At 46.7% G+C, this 22,198-nt stretch overlaps 10 protein-coding genes across 10 annotated transcripts; 5 read left to right on the forward strand and 5 right to left on the reverse strand.

The window, feature by feature from the left end:
• Positions 1-184: 184 nt before the first annotated feature.
• On the reverse strand, positions 185-1,600 carry ANOM_005318 (replication factor C subunit 4; the record flags this gene model as incomplete). The annotated part of the gene is made up of 5 exons (XM_015550575.1): positions 185-530; positions 591-1,013; positions 1,078-1,177; positions 1,232-1,432; positions 1,516-1,600. 5 exons carry the CDS (start codon positions 1,598-1,600, stop codon positions 305-307), a joined length of 1,035 nt encoding a protein of 344 aa, XP_015406746.1. The 3' UTR covers positions 185-304.
• A 662-nt stretch (positions 1,601-2,262) lies between these two features.
• Positions 2,263-3,147, forward strand: ANOM_005319 (uncharacterized protein; the record flags this gene model as incomplete). Its single annotated transcript, XM_015550576.1, has 3 exons — positions 2,263-2,632; positions 2,696-2,764; positions 2,834-3,147. The coding sequence occupies 3 exons, from the start codon at positions 2,263-2,265 to the stop codon at positions 2,929-2,931; spliced, it is 537 nt and encodes a 178-aa protein (XP_015406747.1). The 3' UTR covers positions 2,932-3,147.
• ANOM_005320 (protein GET4) lies at positions 3,027-4,354 on the reverse strand (the record flags this gene model as incomplete). Its single annotated transcript, XM_015550577.1, has 4 exons — positions 4,265-4,354; positions 3,911-4,167; positions 3,672-3,824; positions 3,027-3,613 (listed from the first exon to the last, which is right to left on the reverse strand). Exons 1-4 carry the CDS (start codon positions 4,306-4,308, stop codon positions 3,027-3,029), a joined length of 1,041 nt encoding a protein of 346 aa, XP_015406755.1. The 5' UTR covers positions 4,309-4,354.
• Positions 4,355-5,082: 728 nt separating this feature from the next.
• ANOM_005321 (DXO/RAI1 family decapping nuclease) lies at positions 5,083-6,635 on the forward strand (the record flags this gene model as incomplete). Its single annotated transcript, XM_015550578.1, has 8 exons — positions 5,083-5,157; positions 5,210-5,452; positions 5,520-5,551; positions 5,605-5,706; positions 5,760-5,863; positions 5,916-6,086; positions 6,137-6,436; positions 6,490-6,635. The coding sequence occupies 8 exons, from the start codon at positions 5,083-5,085 to the stop codon at positions 6,633-6,635; spliced, it is 1,173 nt and encodes a 390-aa protein (XP_015406754.1).
• A 552-nt stretch (positions 6,636-7,187) lies between these two features.
• On the reverse strand, positions 7,188-8,645 carry ANOM_005322 (tRNA dimethylallyltransferase; the record flags this gene model as incomplete). Its single annotated transcript, XM_015550579.1, has 2 exons — positions 7,188-8,534; positions 8,595-8,645. The coding sequence occupies 2 exons, from the start codon at positions 8,643-8,645 to the stop codon at positions 7,188-7,190; spliced, it is 1,398 nt and encodes a 465-aa protein (XP_015406736.1).
• A 466-nt stretch (positions 8,646-9,111) lies between these two features.
• ANOM_005323 (putative ABC transporter) lies at positions 9,112-10,065 on the forward strand (the record flags this gene model as incomplete). The annotated part of the gene is made up of 3 exons (XM_015550580.1): positions 9,112-9,257; positions 9,321-9,984; positions 10,050-10,065. Exons 1-3 carry the CDS (start codon positions 9,137-9,139, stop codon positions 10,063-10,065), a joined length of 801 nt encoding a protein of 266 aa, XP_015406733.1. The 5' UTR covers positions 9,112-9,136.
• Positions 10,066-11,110: 1,045 nt separating this feature from the next.
• On the reverse strand, positions 11,111-12,853 carry ANOM_005324 (Elongator subunit ELP2; the record flags this gene model as incomplete). Its single annotated transcript, XM_015550581.1, has 2 exons — positions 11,111-12,637; positions 12,725-12,853. 2 exons carry the CDS (start codon positions 12,851-12,853, stop codon positions 11,111-11,113), a joined length of 1,656 nt encoding a protein of 551 aa, XP_015406737.1.
• A 232-nt stretch (positions 12,854-13,085) lies between these two features.
• Positions 13,086-13,999, forward strand: ANOM_005325 (ubiquitin-related modifier 1). Its single transcript, XM_015550582.1, has 3 exons — positions 13,086-13,211; positions 13,294-13,458; positions 13,510-13,999. Exons 1-3 carry the CDS (start codon positions 13,132-13,134, stop codon positions 13,625-13,627), a joined length of 363 nt encoding a protein of 120 aa, XP_015406734.1. The 5' UTR covers positions 13,086-13,131; the 3' UTR covers positions 13,628-13,999.
• On the reverse strand, positions 13,633-16,167 carry ANOM_005326 (bifunctional fructose-2,6-bisphosphate 2-phosphatase/6-phosphofructo-2-kinase; the record flags this gene model as incomplete). The annotated part of the gene is made up of 9 exons (XM_015550583.1): positions 13,633-13,979; positions 14,033-14,209; positions 14,270-14,644; positions 14,712-14,831; positions 14,881-14,988; positions 15,052-15,365; positions 15,445-15,542; positions 15,596-15,886; positions 16,052-16,167. Coding segments are annotated over 9 exons (1,785 nt in total), but the record flags the coding sequence as incomplete, so codon positions are not given.
• A 461-nt stretch (positions 16,168-16,628) lies between these two features.
• Positions 16,629-18,610, forward strand: tom40 (TOM complex pore protein TOM40). Its single transcript, XM_015550584.1, has 3 exons — positions 16,629-17,199; positions 17,309-17,929; positions 17,999-18,610. Exons 1-3 carry the CDS (start codon positions 16,888-16,890, stop codon positions 18,104-18,106), a joined length of 1,041 nt encoding a protein of 346 aa, XP_015406756.1. The 5' UTR covers positions 16,629-16,887; the 3' UTR covers positions 18,107-18,610.
• The last annotated feature ends 3,588 nt before the right edge of the window (positions 18,611-22,198 follow it).

The raw sequence follows: 22,198 nt of genomic DNA on the forward strand, positions 1-22,198 counted from the left end.
AGCAGCTCCTAAGACAAACTGAGCATTCATGACCTCTAAGGTTGTCCAGTCGTGCGCCACTACCAGAATGCAGTCTAACCAAGACCCGTCGGGCTCGTCGTGAATTCATATCGTCTTTGAAAGAAACTCCAGTTTTCTGTTCAATTTCTATTCCAAGCCCAGGTCTGCCCGAGGGCCAAATAGATCATTAACTTCTTATGAAATGGGGGACTACTAAATAAAACACCTGTGTGTAAATTAAACATTCTTTTGTTCAACGCCTCTAAACACCGCAAAATGCCCGGTTCCTTTCCCTCCAATCTGATCAAGTTCTTGAGGTTTCAAACAGCTGGGGTTTCATGTTGATCTTGCAAAGCTTCGCAATACAGCCGCTCAATTGCAGCAACGACTGCACACCGTCTAGAATGCGCATATGTGTAAAGCCTATCTCCCGGATGAACTCTAGTTTAGAGTGTTCTGATAATGTCGGGATCGTCTTTGTGACTCGGAACATTGTGCTAATGATGTCATGGGAAGAGTAACCCAAGTCCCTACAGAAGAAGTAAGTTTAGGCATAAAAAACTGTAGCATCACGCTTCATGTACACATACCATAGCTCGTTTAATGTTTCTAAGGCGGCATCTACTTTCCCTTCCCAGCAGGCCTTGATCATCGCTTGAACTTTGATAGGATGGGGACTGTCGACAACTCGAAAGACATTATCGCCGCTGACAAAGCCGAAGCCTGACCACGTACTTTGCAAGTTGTTAATGGCCTGACGCATGTCTCCTTCCGCGCTAAACACCAGGGCCGCAATTCCGTCTTCTGTGTGTTCCACCTTTTCGGCATCGCAGACCTGTTTTAGTCGTTTGACAACCTGCCCATCGGTCAATCGAGCATAGCGGAGAATGGCGCATCGAGACTGGATGGGCTCTATGATTTTATTCGATTGGTTACATGCAAAGGCAAATCGTGTAGTAGAAGAGTAGATCTCCATGGTGCGCCGCAACGCCTGCTGAGCACCTGGCGTCATACTGAATCGCGATCAGTAAATAAGCTAAACAGGTATGCGTATGCGAGGGTTTCTTTAATGTGTACCTGTCTGCTTCATCGAGGATGATTATCTTATGACGACCCGGGGGCAGTGTGACTTTCTTTTGGGCAAATCCCTTAATTCGGTTCCGAACGACATCAATACCTGGGACTCCATCAGCCGTTGCCTGTCATAGTTCGTGGGCGATGCATTTCACACCTCTCTCATCACTGGCATTCAATTCCAACACGGCTTCCTTATACGCATCACCTAGTAATTGCCGTGCTAGACATAGGATAGAAGTGGTCTTTCCGATACCAGGCATGCCTGAGATAATGACGTGTGGCATATTGCCATCCTTCGCGATAATCTTCAATCGTTCAATAGTTTCTGTGTTGCCGACAACATCATCAAGAAAGACTGGACGGTACTTTTCAACCCTATGAATGGTCCTATGTTAGAATTGGTCTTCCTATTGAGCAACAACGATTGCAATCATGTACCACGGCAGCTCATAATCAGGGGCCCCGCTGTGACGGGCTTGAGGCCATCGCGAGCAGCATTTGATGAAGATTCGGCTTGAACCATTGTGCAGCCGTTGTGATATCCCCAGGGACTAGTTGCTAGGTTTAAGTTGTCTCAGCAAGCAAAAGCTGGTTTGCTCGGGGGACGCGAAAGTCGCCCAAAGACGCGTCGAGATGCATTTTAGCCTAATTGGGATTAATCAGATCCCGTGCTCTCTTGGCATCGTACAGCTAAATTAAGTACTCAAGTACGACGAAGTCCCATATAATGACTACTAGTGGTAGGCATGACTACACAGATTTGAACGGAGACATGATATCTTCTGTACTACTCGGTCTTCTATCGTGACTGGCAACAATTCCAAGGCGCGAAGCGATGATAAAAACAGAAAGACACTGGCCAGTTGCCAAGTGCGGTTCTAAGCCCCACTTTTATCATTCAATTCCTACTCCCTCAACAGCTCGCTACAGCTGCAAGCTCAACTGATGTTTCACTCCTTTGTACCTTATATTTATGGCTCTTCCTAGATTTTATCCTAATAGTTTTAATTGTATCTCTACAAGGAGCCCATCATTATCTACTCACTTGGTGTATTCGCCTGAACTCCGAAGCAATAGCTTGTTCTTGTGCGAGAGAAAACAGGGGTTAAAAGGAAAACCGATAAAGGGCTCTATTCACCGCGTCTTTCGTACTTCGCCGATATACAGTTGAATATTAATTCCACGATGGGGACAACATCTGTCCGCCGCAATATTTTCCACCACCATCTCAGCAAACGCTCTGTACCGGCAGCTCTCCCCAATGCCTCGATGCAAAGTGGTACAAACGGTGGGCTGACTAGTCTCTCCTCTCATGTTATGCCATCTGCGTCGTCTGAATCGACACAGTCGCTGGGCCCCGGCACAGCCGATGGCGAGGAGATCGTGGTGAAGGATAAAAATGGTGATTACAAGCTCGACATCCCCGTTCTTCCGCCGGCCGTTGGAGAGGATGGGGATGAGATGGACGGCATGGAAGGTGGAGCTACTAGAGGATCTGGGCCTACGGGGGCTGAGTCCACAGCACAGACGGAAATTAGCGGACACGAGAAAGAGAGTAAGTTGACTTCGACTATCCGTCCATTATTGGCCGATAACATACTGATCGCCATTGATCTAGAAATCGAGGCAAGTCTGGTAGAGATGATGTACCGAAGTCGGAACAGGCAGATGAGCACCGAACCAGCTGGTAAGTTTTACCCTTATGCTGCTCCACGCGGTTGGATCTGGTTCGATTACAGCTGATTGGTTTCCTTAGAGATCCTGAACCTCATCCATCAGAGCCTTCGGAACAAAGTTGCTTCCCTGGATGAAGACAACTGGATATACGAACCAGAACCCGACTCGCTATTTTAGTCGATGTCACTTACATGATGCATGAATACCTCCATGACAAAGCTGTGCAGACTATGTCCGATCTGTATACACCGCAGGTACTGCCTTCTATTAAACTAGTCGAGCTCCGGATTTGCCGGTGGCGCTTCGACTTTCTTGGATGAGCCTCGGCTTTGCGGCATCCTTCCACCTGTACTGCCCTGCCCCCCTCCGAACAGCATGCTACCCATCATATCCAGCAAAGGGTTTCCCTGTCTTGGGATCTTAATACTGAAATACTGCTCACCAATCTGAGCCAAGAAATCATCCCACATGCCGACCTCTTGGATTTGCGATGCATAATGAGATGTTAACTGTTTGAAAAGGTCCGCGCTGCCGCGTTGAATCGTGAGGAGAAGCATGCTGATGAAATTCAGCAAAGGCAATGCGGGAAAGACTCGCACATCAGTACTAGAGCTGCTGACATCCTGTGAAAGGGGGGAAGGAGTAGAAGACGAAAGTCGGGACGTGAAGATGAGGAATGCTTTATTAGCACTGCGCAGATTTCCGGTCAGGAGGTACGGGAAAACTGCGCGGGATGCGTAAATTGCTGCCGTGTGCGGTTCGTCATTTGTGTACCACTCATGCTCTAATTTTGCCAGGGTTTCAGCTGATTCTGAGGTTCCGAGGATCAGATGCTTTTCAGCGTCGTAGGGTTCGTGGTCTAAAGCCATTGGTTAAGGAAAACATGAACATATACTTCCCGGCGCATATTTACATACCTTCGGCATACACCGATCCAGCTGCATGATGTAAATCGGGGTCGCCTCTCTCTAGAGGCCCAAACCGTCCACTCCAGCCAATCATCTCCTGTATGAACCTTTTGCGAGTTGGTTCCTCGGATGGGAATTCATGAAGGAGCTCGATAAGGCGCTCTGCAATTAGGCAAAATCAGCAACTTAGCCAAAGCCCAACTTTCATTGTAAAACTTAGACAGAGAGGGATGTTTCTCGAGACTTACTCTTTCGAGCACGGCCTTCCGTATCATCATCACTTGCAGTAATCTCCCACCCCGCCTTCGTGTACACCTCGACGACAAGCATAATAGCCAAGTCCCCGCCACTGGCAGAAGCGCCTTGCTGAGACCCAGCCCTTAAAAGTGCAGTCGCACCCCCTGCCAGTAACTCCGCGGCCGCATCGTAATTCGCTTGTTTGATATACCGCGCAGCGATGACCCTCAGTTGCTGATGAGCCTCGTAGTAAGCACCGGAGGCTATCCTGTAGCCGCCAAAATAATTAGCTCCTTGCTATGCAAAGTTACCACCGAGATAAAATTGATATAAAGGCAAGTACGCGGGCTCCGTGATGTTCCTACTTTTCTCGTTGCCGAGCAATGGTCTTCTCGATACGTGAGGTCATCCTGCTTCGTGTTCAAGGCAGTGAAATGTTTTGGAAACAGCGAGATGATCGGAAGTGAGGACAACAAGTAGAGAGCGATATTAAATTATGGTGGGGAAAGAAAACGCAACTCAGTAAGTGTAGGTGTCAGAAAACGGAGGTGAGGAAGAGGGGGGGGGGAGTGAGAAGCGGACTCAAAAGAGTCCGGCAATACAGTAGCTACTGAGAGTTTGGTGGGACAACTTCGGCTCTCAAATCCAGAACACCAGAGAGACGAATACAACTGAACTACTACAGTACAATTTTGCATGCTCATGTTTTCTTTGACATGGTCCGATTGAATTCAAAAAAGGTATGATAGCATGGAATAAACCTGTGAACCATTGGCGATGCTCAATTCTGTTACTTTTCTTCAATATTCGTCATGGATACGGCGCTAACCCTATTCTGGGAGAATACTAATAATACCTAGTATTCTATCTAACTACATCACGCTCCCGGCTAGATACAAAGCACAGCTGGATACCCTTCTTTACCCAAACTGCCTTTAAAACTTCCCTACGGAGTACCCTAGTCGCATGTCCAGGTAGACGCTATAGTTATTCGCTTGGCCTACTATTGAATGTTGCGATCACTCTCATTTCTATTCTTATTTTTTTTATATTTTTGACTTTCACTAGCCCCCATTCTTCCTTTACTTATCTTAACCCTTTCCTTTCCCTAGCTGCAACGTACTACTGATTATACGTTGTTGAATCACATCACTAGTATACTCAAAACGCATCCCGAAGCGCTATGAATCAAAGCACCTTTGACATACAGCCGATTGGCCGCTTCTATGGATCCAATGCTACAATTCGCCGTCCTAAGGTAGGTCGGCCGTTCCGTCCTGCATGGTTTCAATAATGTAAACATCACGCAGGAGATCACTTGCTTTTCATATGACGACCAGCACATCTTTCATTTAGGGGATTCGTCCCTACGATACTACTATCCACCACGTCTTCCTGCAGACTTGAATTGCGGTTATGATACCTTCCAAAAGTTGGATGACTCAGCAGATGAGCATCTAGATGCTCTACTGGAAACGATCATGGCTTTAGAAAAGGAGACAGGGAAAAAATGTGAGGCCGACATCATCACGTGGAGGGGAATGATGACCAAAGTAAGCTACTTGATCAGGGGCTGGTACCCTAACTTCAACTCGTAAGTTGACAATGGCACTCGTCTAGATCCTGACGGCACCATTCGACAATTTGAATGGGTATGTACAATTACCGATCGCTACAACGTTGCTCTTCACTCAATCATATGTAGATTCGAAATGAATGCGACCCGGTTCCAAGTGAGTTCCATCCAGGGCCTATTTAGTCCTTTTCGTGGTATCCCGAAGCTAACCATTGTGCCTCAGGATACTATGTAAGCACATTAACATGGCCATACCGGTCATATACATTCTAAACGTTGTCTAGATTCATTGAAGAGAACAATCTCTACAAGAACCAGCAAAAACAGTTACAAAAGAATCAACGAATGCCCCCAGGGATGCCTTCTCAGGATATGATGGCCTATTGGGGTAGCGTATTATGCGCCTCCTTCATTCTAGTGTCAGTTGTTGATTGAATTAGGGTACAAATTCGAAACAATATCTCTTCTCAACCAGCCATGGGACGCGACTACACGTGAAGAGATTGAATCCCGAGATGAGCTGGCTGTGAACAACAACGCCCAATACTGTTCAGTTGTACGTACAGGAATAGGCAAGACGCGACTGATAATCGGGGGCGAGGTTGATGCCGGTATGGAGAGGACTAAATTTATCCGAGCGCACATGCTAATAACTGGACAGTCTGGGATTGCAAGCCTGCTCGAAAAGAAGACGGTATCCACTGGGTGGAACTCAAAACATCTGCAGAGATCAGGAATGATCGGGACATGTTGAAATATGAGCGGAAACTGTTAAAATTCTGGGCACAGTCATTCTTGCTTGGTGTTCCCAAAATCATTGTAGGTTTTCGTGATCAGCGTGGTATCGTCCATCGCTTAGAAGAGCTCGAGACTGCCAGCATACCAAATAAAGTCAAAAACGCTAGTAGGGGTACCTGGGACGGGAACATTTGCATCAACTTCACTAGTGCTTTTCTCGAATGTAGGAACTCCCAAGGCGTTTGATACCCTGTATCGCATGCTAATGAGCTTTAGGGCTAAAATCTACTATTAATGAGGAAGGGATGTGGAGAATTCGAAAGCTCGAGAAGTCATCCATTATTGAAGTATTCAGACTCGAAGAGAGTGGAACGGGTGATATAATTTCGCCATCATTCTCAACCTGGCGGTCAAAGACATGAGGTCTGCCAGTTCTATGCCATGAATTTGTCTCCATATGCTCATTCGGGTTCGAGGATGCTGAACTATTACATGCGTCTAAAATCAAGCCCAGTCCATCCACCGGTCTTACTTAAGATTTAATAATCAAGGGGGAGACTGCAACTGATTAACCAGCTATGGTAGTCATGCACACATTATGTGGAGCCGGTCAAGCACTTACAGGCAGACGTATGGCAACGTTTTGCATGGTGTGGCCCAAATCGTCAATCACTATGGCGACAAGATTTACTACGCGAGCGCATTAGCACAAGGGAAGAGAATGAGAGAGCCCAGATCGTAAACGACTGGTCTAGAAAATTCAAGCTCCATAGGATTGGGTCGCGTTCATGATGCTCCTGAATTGCGTCATTCGAAATGTCGAAATAGTAAAGGTTACAATTTGTTCAACAGATCGGGGATGTTGTTACAGTTACTGTTGGTATTCGACTAAGCCCAGATAAATTTGCATCGATGAGTTCACTTTGATAGATTTCATATCTACTGAAATAGGTCCGAAAGAAAGTTCTGCTCTTCTAGTGATTCACTGCCTGTGTCACGAGAGATCCTTCTCGTATTGTCTTCCCGAGCCTGTAGAGATTTCTCCCGTTCCGCTCTTTTGGCCATAGCTTGAGAACTCGTTTATGGCTATGTCCATTGAGATGGATGTTCCACTGCTCTTCATTTACCATTGTTTTGCGGCAAACGTCGCAGGTGAAACATTTCGCCGCGAAACCTGGGCCCTTTTGCGACTGAGCTTCTTTTGCGCCCAGGATGGTTTTTGCTAACTCTGAGAGTGACTTTGGGTCCGGGGCAGATTCGTCTTTGAGTAAGGCCTGGGTTAAGAGCTCGGACGGCTCCGTGATGCAACTCCCCCAATCTTCCACATTTGTGCTATCTAGAAGGTAAAGGCGATGCGCCGTACCGGTCTCTGCAAGGGTGTTCCATAGCTTGTTTCGAATCCATTTGACTTGCGAGGCCGAATACTGGCGGGTGGCAATCTTGATAGACTCGATACAAGATTCTTTCAGGGATTCCAATTCGTCGCCGCTTAGGGATCTCTTGTGTAGGGCTTCAAAATAAGGCGCTAGTTCCTTAAACCCAATGGCCACCCAAACGCCCCGTGTCGGATCGATGCTACAGCCTTGTGTCCTCCTTTCTCGGATATAGTCTGACATCCTCTGTGCTTCGGACATCAGACCTTGCTCGATCATCACATCCACTCGTTTATCAAGTCGAGCAATAAGAGCCTCCCTCTCTGAATGAATCCAGAAAACCATCGTCGGAAACCGTAACTGGCCCTCGCCGGCAGAAGGATCACCGTTGGCCAGAGCCGCCTGCTTCAGGCGTTTTTGATCTGCGTAAACTTCCGATGCAGGACGTCCCGTCTGAAAGTAGATCTCCAAGGAACGACGGATTTTTCGCGTGTCGTTTGGATGCCATCGATCAGCCATGACCGGGTCAACTTCTCTTAATTTCCGTAACACCACGTCTGTCGGGGCATCGAGAATTGGCCATTTTGTCGACGATTCCTCGGTCTCTCCGTCGGAGCGTGCACCTGATCCCTGAATCTCGTCCGATCCCTCCCCGACTAGCTGGTCTTTAAACAACACAGCTTGCGTATAGTAGTGAGTTCCGCCCACCAGGATCGGGAGTTTCCCTCTAGAGTGGATGTCCTTAATGATTCGAAGGCATTCACTCTTGAACAATCCTATGCGCCATGGTTCTTCATCCAACTCGATGCAGCTGATTAGATGATGTGGGATATTGTTCCGTTCATCCATTGGTATTTGATTTGTGATGATGGGGAGGCCGCGGTACATTTGCATCGCATCTCCGTTAATAATCTCACCGTTGAAACGAGTAGCCAGGTCCACTGCAAGCTATCTGCAGTCATTAGCAATCGAGATTCATAGATGATCATCAGCAATGCGATCACCCACCTTGGACTTGCCAGTACCCGTGGCACCGACTATGGCTATGAGGGGCTCCATGTTGGGCGGACGTCTAGCAAAGAAAGGGTACCGGAGAAAAGGGCGCATGAGAGGAGACAAAAACCATTTTTGTCTCCGGCTAGTCCCCTTGCTCGACAAAATTACGGCAGCGATATCACGCCAACTGGGGATCGTAGAGACGTCTTTTACTGACAAAAAGAAAAAAAAAACCACCAAGGTCGGAATGAGGGGAAAAGATTGGACTGGCGGATACCTCGAGGAGGGCGTTAACCTTATCGGGCAAAGCGGAGCCGTCAGGCAGGTTTAATCTGATCTCATCATTTTACGGAGTAGTAATCATATTATCAAAATAACTAAAGTACTCCGTAGAAGTAGTAGTGACCCAACGTCGTCTTTCAGCCCCTCCGATCCCCTTGCTTAGATTTCGTTGCTGGGAACGAGCCACAGATTCCTCATTGCTCTCTCTCTCTCTCTCTCTCTTTCTCTCTCTCTTTCTCGTTCTCTTTCTCGTTCTCTTTCACTCCGCCGCCATGGCCAACATACCGTCAATCCGGGTTAAAAATCTGTCATATCAATTTCAGGATGGTTCATCCGGCCTGGCAGGTGTAAGCCTCGACTTACCAGCCGGAAGTCGAACTTTACTCATCGGAGGTAAGCGCATTGTTTCGGCCCGCCATTGATTATGGTTTCTCCAATGGCTAACGTCAACGGTAGCCAATGGAGCGGGAAAAACCACCCTTCTACGGTTGCTCGCGGGCAAGCGTCTCGCTCCCGACGACACAATCACCGTCGGCGGCAAGGACCCCTTCAAGGAGGGTCTAGAAGGTGTGACTTATCTAGGCGTCGAGTGGGTTCTTAACAATATTGTCCGGACGGACATCGACGTTCCTACACTATTGGCTTCTGTGGGCGGGAATGCCTATCCCGAGCGGAGGGACGAGCTTGTAGATATTCTCGATATTGACTTGCGGTGGCGCATGCATGCTGTGTCTGATGGAGAGCGGCGCCGCGTCCAGTTGGCCATGGGTCTGCTCCGACCCTGGCAAGTCCTACTCCTCGATGAAATCACCGTTGACCTGGACCTGCTATCCCGCCATAATTTCCTCTCTTTTCTAAAGCGCGAGACCGAAACTAGACCTTGCACCATAGTGTATGCGACACACATCTTGGACAATTTGTCTCAATGGCCAACACATTTGGTGCACATGAATCTTGGTAATGTCAAGCAGTGGGGCCCAATTGAAAAGTTCCAGAAAGAAGTGCCTGAAACATCCGAAAATAGCCAGCTTGGAGAGCTCGTTCTAAAGTGGCTCAAGGAAGATCTCAAGGCCAGAGGTCCTAGAAATGGGCGGCATGGCCAAGCCAAGACCTACGAGTCGTTTGATGGGATGGGGGGATATGGCTTTGAAAAAAGAATTGAACCAATGCCTCTAATCCTATCAGTCTCGTTCTGGCTTAGACCCCTTCCCTATTCATCTCCTTTTCGCCCTTTACTGTTTTCTTTCTTCTCAGTCTATCTGTTTACTTATTTATCATTATTTATTTTTGCGGCTCATTCAAAAATATTTACTTTTACCATGGCATGGCACGCATGGAAAGGGCTTCACTGCATTGAAATATGAGGATCAACTCCAGCGGATACCTTCAACATTCGATAATTCCTTCAACAAGAATAGATGTCACCAGTATTCTTTGCTTTGCATGTATATATATGAATCATGTTGCATCTCATGAAACCATGCTGGAAATAGAATATATACGCGTTGAGGTATCTTCACTTGCAACGGCAAGCTTGAGACTATATTCGTCTTGGCTGGTATCATATTTCGCGGAAGGTCGCCATGCGAGCTGTGTGATCGCCTTGGATGGGGATATCAGCCTGTCGATATTGCCCAGATGGGTTGCCTCCAGGCTGTCAACTGCGATTCTGTATATCGACAATTCGCCGCTATCCTCGCCTGTCGCGAGGAAGAGTGAATTCGCCTGCACCTTCGGGAAGAACGATATTGCAGTAACGGAGCTCTTCAGTGTGACTGTTGTTTTGCATACAAAGGACCCTTTGCTAATTTGCCAGATTTTCACTAACTTATCGCGACCAGCTGTGGCGAAGGTGTGAATATCCGGTACAGGGGCCCAAGCGGCGTCCAAGATCATCCTTGAATGGCCCTTAGGGTGAGATTCTATGAGTGAGAACGCAGATCGGTCTTGTTCACTGCGGCTGTAAACTGCCCACTGCCGGTCTCGCCCAACACTCAGAAGGTACTGGTCATCGCGAGAAAATGAAAGACTTGTAATAGTCAAAGAATGGGCTGCAAGGGAAGGCCGTATTTCATGCCAGTCCGATGTATCATAGAGACGAACCACTGCATGATCTATTGAGCTCGCCTTACAGGCCGTAGCAATGAGCGTGCAGTCATGGCTGACGGCCACAGCCGAAATTTCATAGCCATGACCGTAGAGTTTTTCGTGCTCTGGCCATAATGTGTAACGCGCTAGCTGATCTTCTAAGGGTGGCTGATTTGAATCCGAGAGTATTGTCTGATTTGCCTGGCTTGGCCAATATTGGTGGCATTTGCCTCCTCCCCTTCTCCCTCGCCCATTGGAGCTTCTCCCATCGATTGGTTTGAGAGACCCAAAACTGGGATCTGAGCCGTATCTGGCAGTTCTCCCTCTGCTAATTGCTTGAATGCAGAAAGTTTCTCTAGTAACTTAGCAATTGGTTTGGGCTCGTTGAACACCCGCAAAAGCTTCTCATCTGCGCCGGAAACGAAGCGCGCAGGTCCCAATGTATCGACACAGTTCAGATCGTAACCGTGAATCTGTGGCCTTGAGAACTCATGCCACGACTGTTTTCCATCTCGTAGCCACTGTGCATGAAGCCGAGTCGTCTGGTCTGCACTGGTAGACAATAAATAGCCCCCAGACGGTTCCCACCGTACACCATTAACCGAGCGCACATGTCCCGATATGCCCAGTGTCTGCACCCAGACGTCCGCATCTGCATCATAGCTCCATGCCCTCCAGCTGCCTGTTCGCCCAAGGCTTACTACTTGGTTACCGTCCGGTGACCAGAGGCCAATCCAGAACCCACCAGTGCTACCTGTAGCTGTAGTAGACCCTTTTTGAACACTAATTTCCCCCATCCTTTCAGCCGAAACCCAAACTCCCGAGACGGTATCTTGTTCCCAGATGGTCAACGTATTATCCGCAGAAGCAGAGAGAAGCTGTTGACGTTCGGGGTTGGGGTTCCATGTAGTCGTGTAAATCCAGTCCTCATTTCCGAACAGAAGAGCTTCAAAGGTAACAGAGTACTTCGACCCCGCTGCATTAAATTGATGAGCTTTGTTTGATAATGTCGGTTCGAGTTCGCCTAGCACGGGATCCTCGTCTCCTGCCGGCGCTGCAAGGGTAACCTCCCCGCGTTGAATTCGCCAGAGACGGATATACTTGTCCTGACTAGCAGATGCGAGCAGGATGTCTCCTGTTTTGCTCTGCTTATCCCGCGTGAACGACAGAGAGCGCACCCAAGCCTCGTGACCAGATAGCACAGCAGCAAGCCTGAAACTAGTATCACCGAGGAGGTCTTCAAGGATGTAAATATGTACGATATTTGTAGTACCTGCGACTGCCAATATCATGGGTCCATCTGCCTGGAGCGACTTGAGTGCCAATGCCAGAGGGAAAAAGCGTGGTTTCATAATTATGGTTGTGAGTAGCTCGCTCTTAGCTCCTTCGTCCTGGAACGTTATCCTCCAAATTTTAACACTTCCATCTGCCGCCCCCGATGCAACGAGACCCGCTCCATCACAGACAGCGATTGTGTTTATCGAGCTTGTATGACCTTCTAGGGTTTGCGCATGCTTGAATTGGAGACGGGTACCTGTTACAGCTTGCCATATCCGGACTGTGTGATCGGCAGAGGCAGTGATAAGGAATTTTGTGCTCGTAGTGGGACATGTACAAAATTTAACAGCATTGACCTTGTCGGTATGACCGACAAGAAGAGAGTAGACCCCACACTGAAACTTATCCTGCGCGCGAAGTTAGATGTTTAGCCAACATCCTTGATAAAAGCAGCAGGTACCAAACACAAGCATTATCTACGCAATTATCCGTACCTTAGGGTCCCACAAAGCCACATTGTTGTCTGCACCAAAGGCAAGCACCCCGGACTGAACATCCCAGTCGGCGGCGGCGGGATGCCTATTTCCGCCGACGCTGATATAATCGCTTGTGATGGATACCATGGGCTTGAACTTTTGGGGTGTAATGCCTATAGAGTATATTTTCGGCGTATTTCGTGGCGTGGAGACAGAGATATAAAAGGAGGGGTTGTCGCAAATGCTGGAGGACATCACAGAATGACTTTTTGTGCTGCGAACCCTTTGACGCTTATCGATAAGGACGACGGCTCACAACACTGGAAAACCCCTGTTCCTTCCCACCACAGCTGAGCCTTCACGTCCAGTACATACTGTACACTCCAACAGGGCTAAAGTCAAGCATCCCAGCATAATATTTCAACATGGCCACCGACACAGAGATTAGTCTTGAGAGCGCGAGAGTGGAGGCTCCTGGCTCCTTCTCTGTCACCGTTGAGTTCACGTTCATTCCCCCCTCCTCCCCCTGGTCCCCGGCTATTTATTACCTTCGTGGATTGAGTTACTAACTTCCTGATATCATATAGTGGTGGCCTTGAAATGCTTTTCGCCAATGAGCGCAAGCATGGTGTCACATTACCTGCACAGCTGAGTGACGGTGGCCGGCCGAGAATAAGCTTCCTTCTCGAATACCTTGTCGAAAATGTGATGAAGGACGAAAGAAAGGAATTGTTCATATTGGAGGGCAATGTGTACGTTTCCATGGAGTCACACTAGGGAACTGCGCTAATGGTATATACTAGGCGTCCTGGTATCCTTGTCCTCATCAACGATGCAGACTGGGAACTGGAGGGCGAAGAAAACTATGAGCTCCAACCTGGCGACAACATTGTCTTCGTTTCTACGCTACATGGAGGATAACAGTTCTTATAATCTATGTTCTCAATCACCACCATTGATGCCACAAAGATGATAGGATCAGGGTAGTGACTATGTTCGCTGCTCTTCAAAACCCGGCTGTACTAGCATAGGATTAAACGACATCCTCAACATGCTGCTGGGATATTCTCTCAGGCTCCCGAGGGGTCCGAAGTCCGCTTTGTGGCGTCGAAAACCCTTCTTGTGGACTACTTAATCCTCCAACCAAAGGGGTTGTGACCCCACTGGGGGGCACGGGTATTTTGATGTCTTGGGGTGACCCAGGGATGATTTCCTTGGGGAGGTCCGGAATATGGATCCTGCGAGCCTCATTTTGGTAGCTCTCCGGGATGATCTGAGGAAAGTAGTCAGTAACATGTTCAATAGTTCGACTCGTTGCAATCATACCTCAATTATCTCGTCTCGGGGGAACTCTAGGAATGGAATATCCGCCGCATTGCATGCCATAAGATAGCCGTATAGAACCCTTAGGACACTTTCATGTGCAATAATGAGGAGGTCATTCTGCTCACGTTCAAGCTCCAATATTATAGGCTCAAGGCGCACAGCAAGGTCGTGATACGACTGTTATAGTGCAACTCGGTCAGCAACCATCATCATATCAACGAGAAAAAGAGTACCTACCTCTGCCCGAGGGTACCTATGGTGATAAGGGTCCAATTCATGCTTTGCCACCTCGTCTGGATATTCCTCGCGAATCTTCTTTTCTGACATCTTTTCGCAAACACCTGGGTTCAACTGGCTCAGTTGTGATCTCTGTCGGACTTTGTATCCTGTCTCGTGAAGATACTTTGCAGTTTCGATTGTCCTACGCCTGGTGGAAGTCCAAACTGTCAAAGGTTTCAACTCATAGTCTGTCTCTCCTTGGTCGATTGTTGCTTGCTTCTCAGACTCTCTGTGCCTCAATAGACATTCAGTCATTTTCTTAGCATAGTCCTCTCCTTGTTCTGACAAGGAAGCATCGGCTTTGTAAGAGTCCGCTTCCAGGGAAACACCGGCCTGGTGATATATTTGTCAGACACCGAACAAGATATGAATGATGCAAGACTGCAAAGTATCCACCCACCCGTGCGAAATATGTATGTCTAGATTTTATGTGAAGGTTGAGAAGATAAAAAACGATCCGATGGGAAAGATAACCAAAACTTCGATTGTTAACAATCAGCCTTTCGCCAGCATTGATCATCTGTTTCAGGTTAGTATACAACTCAAGGCTAACCACGAAGCGCTATCACCTTGATATAATTCAGATCTTTTTCCTCCATCGTCTGGAATTGAGGGATCCGAGCGTTTATACGGGTCAAATAGTGCTTCACTGCCTCCTCCGAGGTCCAGCCTACATACTACTAAATATCAATCGTTGGGTTCAAAGCATCGACTGCCGCTGGGAAGGAGCTTGTACTCACGTCAGGTGAAGATATTTTTACACGAAGGACATTCTCTTCGATAATGCGCTCATCATCGCACCAGGACTCAATAAAGAGGGTCTTATCCGCGGAAACTCGTAAGCGCTGTACATGCATGGTCACAAGGGATGAGTATTTGCATACCTCAATATCATGCTTAGCGAACTCCTTCGCAAGCGATCGTCGTCCCGAAGCTAAGGGGTTCACAGCATCATATATTGCTATCTGGCCATTTTCATCGTTCAGAAATTGATATATGTCTTCCCGGCACCGTTTTACAATTTTTTGTCTCAAAAGTACGGAGGAAGCAGATGCTAATTAAGAATGACGTAAGTTAACATGAGTCGCCCAGCTACTGAGTAGTACAAACGGCTCAGTGGGTAGTTCACTAACCGTTAACAAAGAAGTAATCATCAGGGATATCCTGACCAACTGGGATAGTAGCACGCCTGTAGTCTCCAAGGTGGAAGATCCTGGTCTTAACGCCCAACCTGCGACGCAATCAGCTCAAACAGAGGAAGTCGACGATAATAACACAACGCACCACCGAAGATAGCGCGCCAGAGCTACCGATATATGTCTAAGATTGGCGCGATAGGTCAGTAATGGCGCTAGTATAAATACGGCGGGTTTTTGGTAAACAAACGTCTTGCCCCTCGCTGGTAAGCCCACAGTAATAATAACAATCCGGCCCGAGTGGAAAAGTCGGCCAGACTCTGTACTATACAACTGAGCCGGTGCTAAATCGGCCTTTTCGGGCAGATCATGAATTGCATCAACAAATGTTGACGACTTTCGCCGGAATCGAGGGGAGTTAGCAACAATATCCGCAGTTCTAGCCTGATGTCAATGTGAATGAACTCATATTACAATAAACCCGTGTATCAGTTTCTGATCTTGAGGAGCAATTCCCCGAGTAGTAGTCACTTCCGTGATACTATCAAGAGCAACTGTGCACAGAAGGAATAGGCGATTGGAGGGGCTTCAGAACATAGCTTACAATAGGGTGTCCATAGTACAGAGGGGATTAATGGGTCCGAGGTCCAGTGAGGTAGCAGGCAACCGGAATATAAAACGGTGGTTTAGAAGAGTGTAAATGATCGAAATTCGAAAACACGTAAGAAGGAGATAAAAGAGGAGCGAGAAAGACTCAAGGAGCTAAAGTAATGGGGTTATGCGTGAGAAAGTGTTGGACGAGTACGTTGGTCCAAGCAGTGAACCTTGTGATTTTCGGCGACGGAGGTATGTACTGTACCCGATTCAACACCGAACTAAGTCAGTTTTGACCCCCGAGCACAATTAGATAGGAGTGGTCGATACTTCTCAGATCTTTCCTGAAGCTCTAGGCATTAGCTACACGAGGGTCAAAACGAAACATCTAGAATCTAGAGCTCTACTTGGACGATTGGAGCTTCTACTAGGATACCTGTCTGTTGCGACTTGCTCATCCCAAGCTTCTATCCCGAGAAGGCCCGAAAGAGGCTAGTGCATTTCGGCTGTCCGGAGACACCAAAGGTGCAACCGGGCGGAAAAGCAAAAGTGACTTTTTTCAGTTCCAAAAGCGACGGAATCATCAATACCTAGTCAGTCAAACCTGCCCTGACATCTTTCTTCCTCAAATCCTTACTCGACCAGAGCAGGCCAGACATAGCCCGCCATATAGCGGTCGATTTGCAACTTTGCAGTTGCTTTTATATACTTGAATCTCAAGTAAAGGGCTGGTCTCAAATCCTTCCTTGTTTTCATCAACCATTTTCTCAGGCCCGCGCGACGACCACTCGTGTCCATCATTGCTTTTCTCCCTGAACGGCCATTAATCATTTCCAATTAGTCACAATGGCCGAATACCTAGCTTCTCCTTCCTATCTCACGGATAATTCCGTCGCTGCTGTCATAAAGGATGCATACACTTCTTTCTCGGAGCGAAGGGCGGCTCTCGGTCTGCCAAACCCCGGAACCGTGGATAACATCGCTAGGGAAGTGCAAAAGGAGGTCTTGCTGTCCAATTTTATGTTCTCGGGTCTCCGTGCAGACCTAACGAAGGTCTTTGGCATGTCTCCTCTGTTTCGTGTGTCGCATGCATTCTCCATGGGCTCGTCGGGGAACCTGCCTCCCTATGCCTTCTCGGCCATGTATGGAAGTCCAAAGGTAGGCTATACTGTCACTCTGCATTCCCCTTCGCCGTGACTATACTCTTTACTATGGATGCTGAGCGTATGATCTGGATAAAGGTTTTCATGCAAGGTAACTTCGGAAGCGACGGCGCACTCGCCGCTGTCGGCAACTATCGTTGGAGCCCAAAGCTGGTCACGAAGACCAACACCCAGATCATGCTGGCGCCAGCCAGGGTCTTATGCAGATCGATAATGACTACACTGGCGATGACTTCTCAGCCTCGATCAAGGCCTTCAACCCATCCTTCTTGGATGGGGGTCTTACTGGCATCTTTGTCGGAAGCTATCTCCAGTCCGTTACCCCCAGCCTGGCTCTTGGATTCGAGGCTATCTGGCAGCGCCAGGCTATGAATACTCGCCCAGAAACTGCGATATCCTACAGCGCCCGGTACAAGGCCAATGACTGGATCGCCAGTGCCCAGCTCCAGGCTCAAGGAGTCTTCACAGCATCTTACTGGAAGAAACTCTCTGAGCGTGTTGAGGCCGGTGTTGATATGAACTTGCAGTTTGCGCCCAACGCAGCCGCAGCTATGATGGGCGGTCCCAGCAGAGATGGCACTACTGCCATCGGTGCCAAGTACGACTTCCGAGCATCCACTTTCCGAGCTCAGGTCGACAGTGCCGGAAAGGTTAGCTGCCTGCTTGAGAAGCGGATAGCAATGCCCATCTCTCTTACGTTCGCCGGTGAGATTGATCAGGCTAAGGTGAGTTGCCTTTCTTTACAACACTCGACTGCCTGCCGGAGTTCAATATCTAATATGTTTTATTTTTAGCAATCGGCTAAGCTCGGTCTTGCTGTGTCCCTTGAGATCGCTGGCGAGGAACTGATGGAGCAGCAAGAGAAGATTGAAGCCCAGGGCATGGTTCCTCCACCTTTCTAGGCTCTTTCCATACATAGTTGGATTAATACAGCTCACCTGATGGTGGAAGAATGGAATTTTTGCTCCACGTCTTCCATCCAACTGGTTTTCTTTTCGTCGTTTGTTTTAATAGCTCTTCACTCCCCCTGTGTCTTGCTCGGAAGATGGTGTGTCACCTCCTAAGGAGTTTATCCCCTCGGATGCGGTGGGTTATTTCGAGACGCAGTCGTTTGGCGCCACGGAACCACATTTTGTATAGAATCACTTTCTATTTACTTGAAATCTTTTTTTAACCTTTCACTTTTGTACTTTCCTCCGATGGATCCGGCTATGACTGTCAACCCACATCATGTTTTACTACTACCCTGTTTCTTCCCACAGGCTATTGACTAACCACCAGGAATGCGAGGCATATATGAGAACACTTGCGGGATGCTGTTGTTTATGCATAATAGATGGGCAATGTAAAATCAGTTTATTCCTTATAAAATATCGCTGCGATGATAATGTGGCATCGCGTTCTCCGGGTCTGAGGAATCAGGTGCTCACAGTGGGACAAGAAGGGGTTTTAAAGTAATCTGCTACATATAGTGGTAGATACCTGTAGAAACCACGTCATGGTGAGGTCCAGTATCTACGGAGTCGCTGATTTGTACAGCACGTTCGGCGATTAATTTTGTATCCAGTGTCTTGCTGTCCCCGATACAATGTAGCAGTATACTCAATGTACTACTAGTAGTACTAAGGCAGGGTCCAAGCCCAACTATCGACTCTACTACTTTAGGTTCATGCTTCTAGATAGTATGTTGTTCCCCCCTAGTAGTAGTAGTAGTAGTAGTAGTAGTAGTAGTAGTAGTAGTGGTGACCCAGGAGATGAAGTCAGTGCCTACTACATCTGAATACCCATTGGCCTACCCGCACGGAGAATCTACCGCTCGTGGGCAATACCAGGACGCGGTGGTTTTGTGACTACTAGGTGGATACCTCAGTGAGCACTTCGCAGATCCAGAACCTCTACGGGGTACGTTGAAGGTAATCGTCCTCTAGTTACTAGGTAGTAGTACATTTTCTAGGTGGTGTTAGAGCCCGCTGGTTGTTCCCCATATGCTTTCTAACCACTGACAACACGGAGCGAGCAATTCGAGCCTCCAGAGTCCAAGAGACTGAGAAATTGGAGAAGTAGAACCCGGAACCTTGGAGGTAAGTTTTAGGAGAGCGCAACTTACGGAGTACAGGGTGAACCGTGCACAGAATACAGTACTCAGGATACAGTACTAAATGTTCGTTTTAAGACCCACAAATAGAGTTATGCCGGCGATTTCGGCTATGACAGCGACTGGTTACTAGTACGACCAATAAAACCCTAATTACACACTCGGCATGTCCAGGCTCACAGACAGAAATTATGATTTGCTACGGCGTTTATTACAATATGTTCTTATGACATCCAGCGAGAAATTCGCGCTGGGCTTTTCGAGAGGGTGGCAATTTTCGGGTTGGAAAACGGAAAGCGGGGGAATGAGGTCTCTACTCCGTACGTAGGAGTTAATACTGTGTAGTCGATGTTGTCTTTGGTGGTACATACATATGTCGTTGGTTCGGTTGATCCACTATGACATCAGGTCTTGAGACTGGAGTAAATACCCACCCGGTACATATATTTTGTTTCTTCGAAGTAATAAGCTAGTCCAACGGTTTTCTTTTCGTATTACAGAGAACAGAATTGAGCTATCTTCTTATATCAATGATATTTCCAACAATCACCTTCTTGATTAGTTATCCCGATTGAGAGCAACATAGCCACAGTCACCTAATAACTCTGCAGGAAAAGATAGTTGATACTTCGTACTTATTGTAACCTGATGCACTTTTGATCAGCATTTACTTAGACATGTAGAGATATATATAAGCGTATCTGCTTCTAGTCTTGAGCCCATATTATATCGAGCCGACAAAAGGATAGAAAGAGATATATGCTCTCTTATATGTCCTAGATAGGCGCATAACCGCCATATTATTCATCTGCAGGCATATAACCATGTACTCCTATCATACATAGTACATTCATTCCATGGCATTAGATCCACAGACCCATGGCATATATAATATATTTCTTCAGAGGGTACATAATCTAGAGATTTATATGATGACGTACCGGTTGCATAGTTTATCTTCAATCTTACAAAAAAATCGATCTCCCTCCAGTAAATAAGGAGAAATGGAAGAAAAGACGCCATTACTTTCATAATCTATTACAAGCCTGAGTCCTGGCACCTGCTATTCTAAGTAGTAAGCCCCACTAGGCTATTTTAGTACTAGATAGAAAACCCTGTTATGTTGTATCTTGTGTTCAGTTTTTGTGCTACCAATTGACCCAAAGTTGGTCAAATACCCATCCAGATTCCAGATACTACTTAACCAGCGACTACTGCCAAGATTACTCAGTAATATAGGGCACACATAGAAAACCTAGTCAGTGCTCTTTGTTACACTGTGCCTTTTACTTTGCATGACTAGTGCGCTGCTGCACTGCTCTGTATCTACAACAGGAGATAGGCAAGTACTTGTTCAACTATATATTATAAACTATACTACAACTCAAGATTAAGCACTGATTATAAATATTGACTTGTCCTTTTGTCTTATTAGACGCCCTGTTGTCAAGGACTATAATTATAGAACTTATAGTTAAGGATGTACTTCATCTTGAGAGCTGTAGCCTATAGAAACAGAGAGGAAGTTTAACATGCGACTGTAGATAAGAAGCTTGAAAAAGAAAGCAAATATCAATAAATATAAATGGGCGAGTATTTGCAGGAGTAGGTACCAGGTGCAAAATGAAAAATCCGTAACAGGTGGTAATGCTATTTCTGATTTTGGATTTTTACCCAAATTCGAAGATTACCTTACCTACAGTTAGTCACCTGAGACATCTTTATGGACCACTGACCTGCTGAGTTTCTGGCCACTCAGTGTTCCGCAGACCAAGCAATGAATACACTGATTGGGTTAGAGACTGAAGGTGGACAGCCTTGAGTACCAAGGAACAATAAATTGTTTTGAATGAAATTACTAACCAAACAATTTCCAGTGGACTAGTTTCATATCTTGTTAAGAGAATAGCCCTATCCAATACATACATCATTTCTATAATTGTTCACGTGCTTGATATTGTTACAGAGTGCTGTATAGTACTGATGCAAACTTACAAATTTGGCTTCTGTATTATCTGGGATAATGGCATTCCAAAAGACAAGGTGAATTGAATCATTGTACTACTCTACTAAGTATGCTTGTAGTAAGAAGAATCCTTTAGAGCACTACTAGTAGGTGGATTCTCTCCATACTGTGTGCTCCGTAATCAAGACAGCCACAGGAGTGGGGCAAGGGTAATTAGCCACTGCGTCCAGTGTTATAATAAATATTTTGGTACTGTATTTGTAATTCCTACTACCTGTGCCTCCTTTTTAATTTTATGACAGCCAGTTTCATGTTTCTACAATTATAGGATTTCATAGCCCATTCACAATGGATTATATGTATATAACCAGGTACTGTTCTAAATAATCCATATATTAATATCACTCCCCCCTGAGCCTACCTTGACTTAAGTATACACTAAGATACAAGTGAAGTTTTGAGGATGATATGGCTGGCTTTGTTTTTGGTGGCTACTGTCAATATATTTGCACAAGTTTTACATCTCTATAGGGCATGCTATGCTGGCATCACTGCATCAGTGGTATCTCTGTTATCTTATTTTGAAGCATTTTCTAGAGATAAAATTCCAACTGGTACAATGTGAGCAGGGAATGGGAAATGCAGAAGTTAAGCATCATTTACTGTAAGTTTTGACTTTGTAGTTCTGAATAGAGTAATCGCCTGAGACTGCCAGGTGCCAGGTGGAGTGACCCGACAATAACAATGGAAAGGAAATAGAATATCTGATCACGGTCTCGGAAATAAGACCGAAATAACACCTAAATAAACGTTCCGCGCGCTTCAACTTCCTACTGGGAAAGCTGAGTCCAGTAATTGGCTATAGCAGGGCATATTTAGCGTGTGAGCGAAGGTCGATAGATTTATAATGCGTAATATTTATGCAAGGGGTGC

The sequence above is a fragment of the Aspergillus nomiae genome (assembly GCF_001204775.2).
Source record: "Aspergillus nomiae NRRL 13137 chromosome Unknown contig00140, whole genome shotgun sequence".
NCBI classification, from domain to species: domain Eukaryota; kingdom Fungi; phylum Ascomycota; class Eurotiomycetes; order Eurotiales; family Aspergillaceae; genus Aspergillus; species Aspergillus nomiae.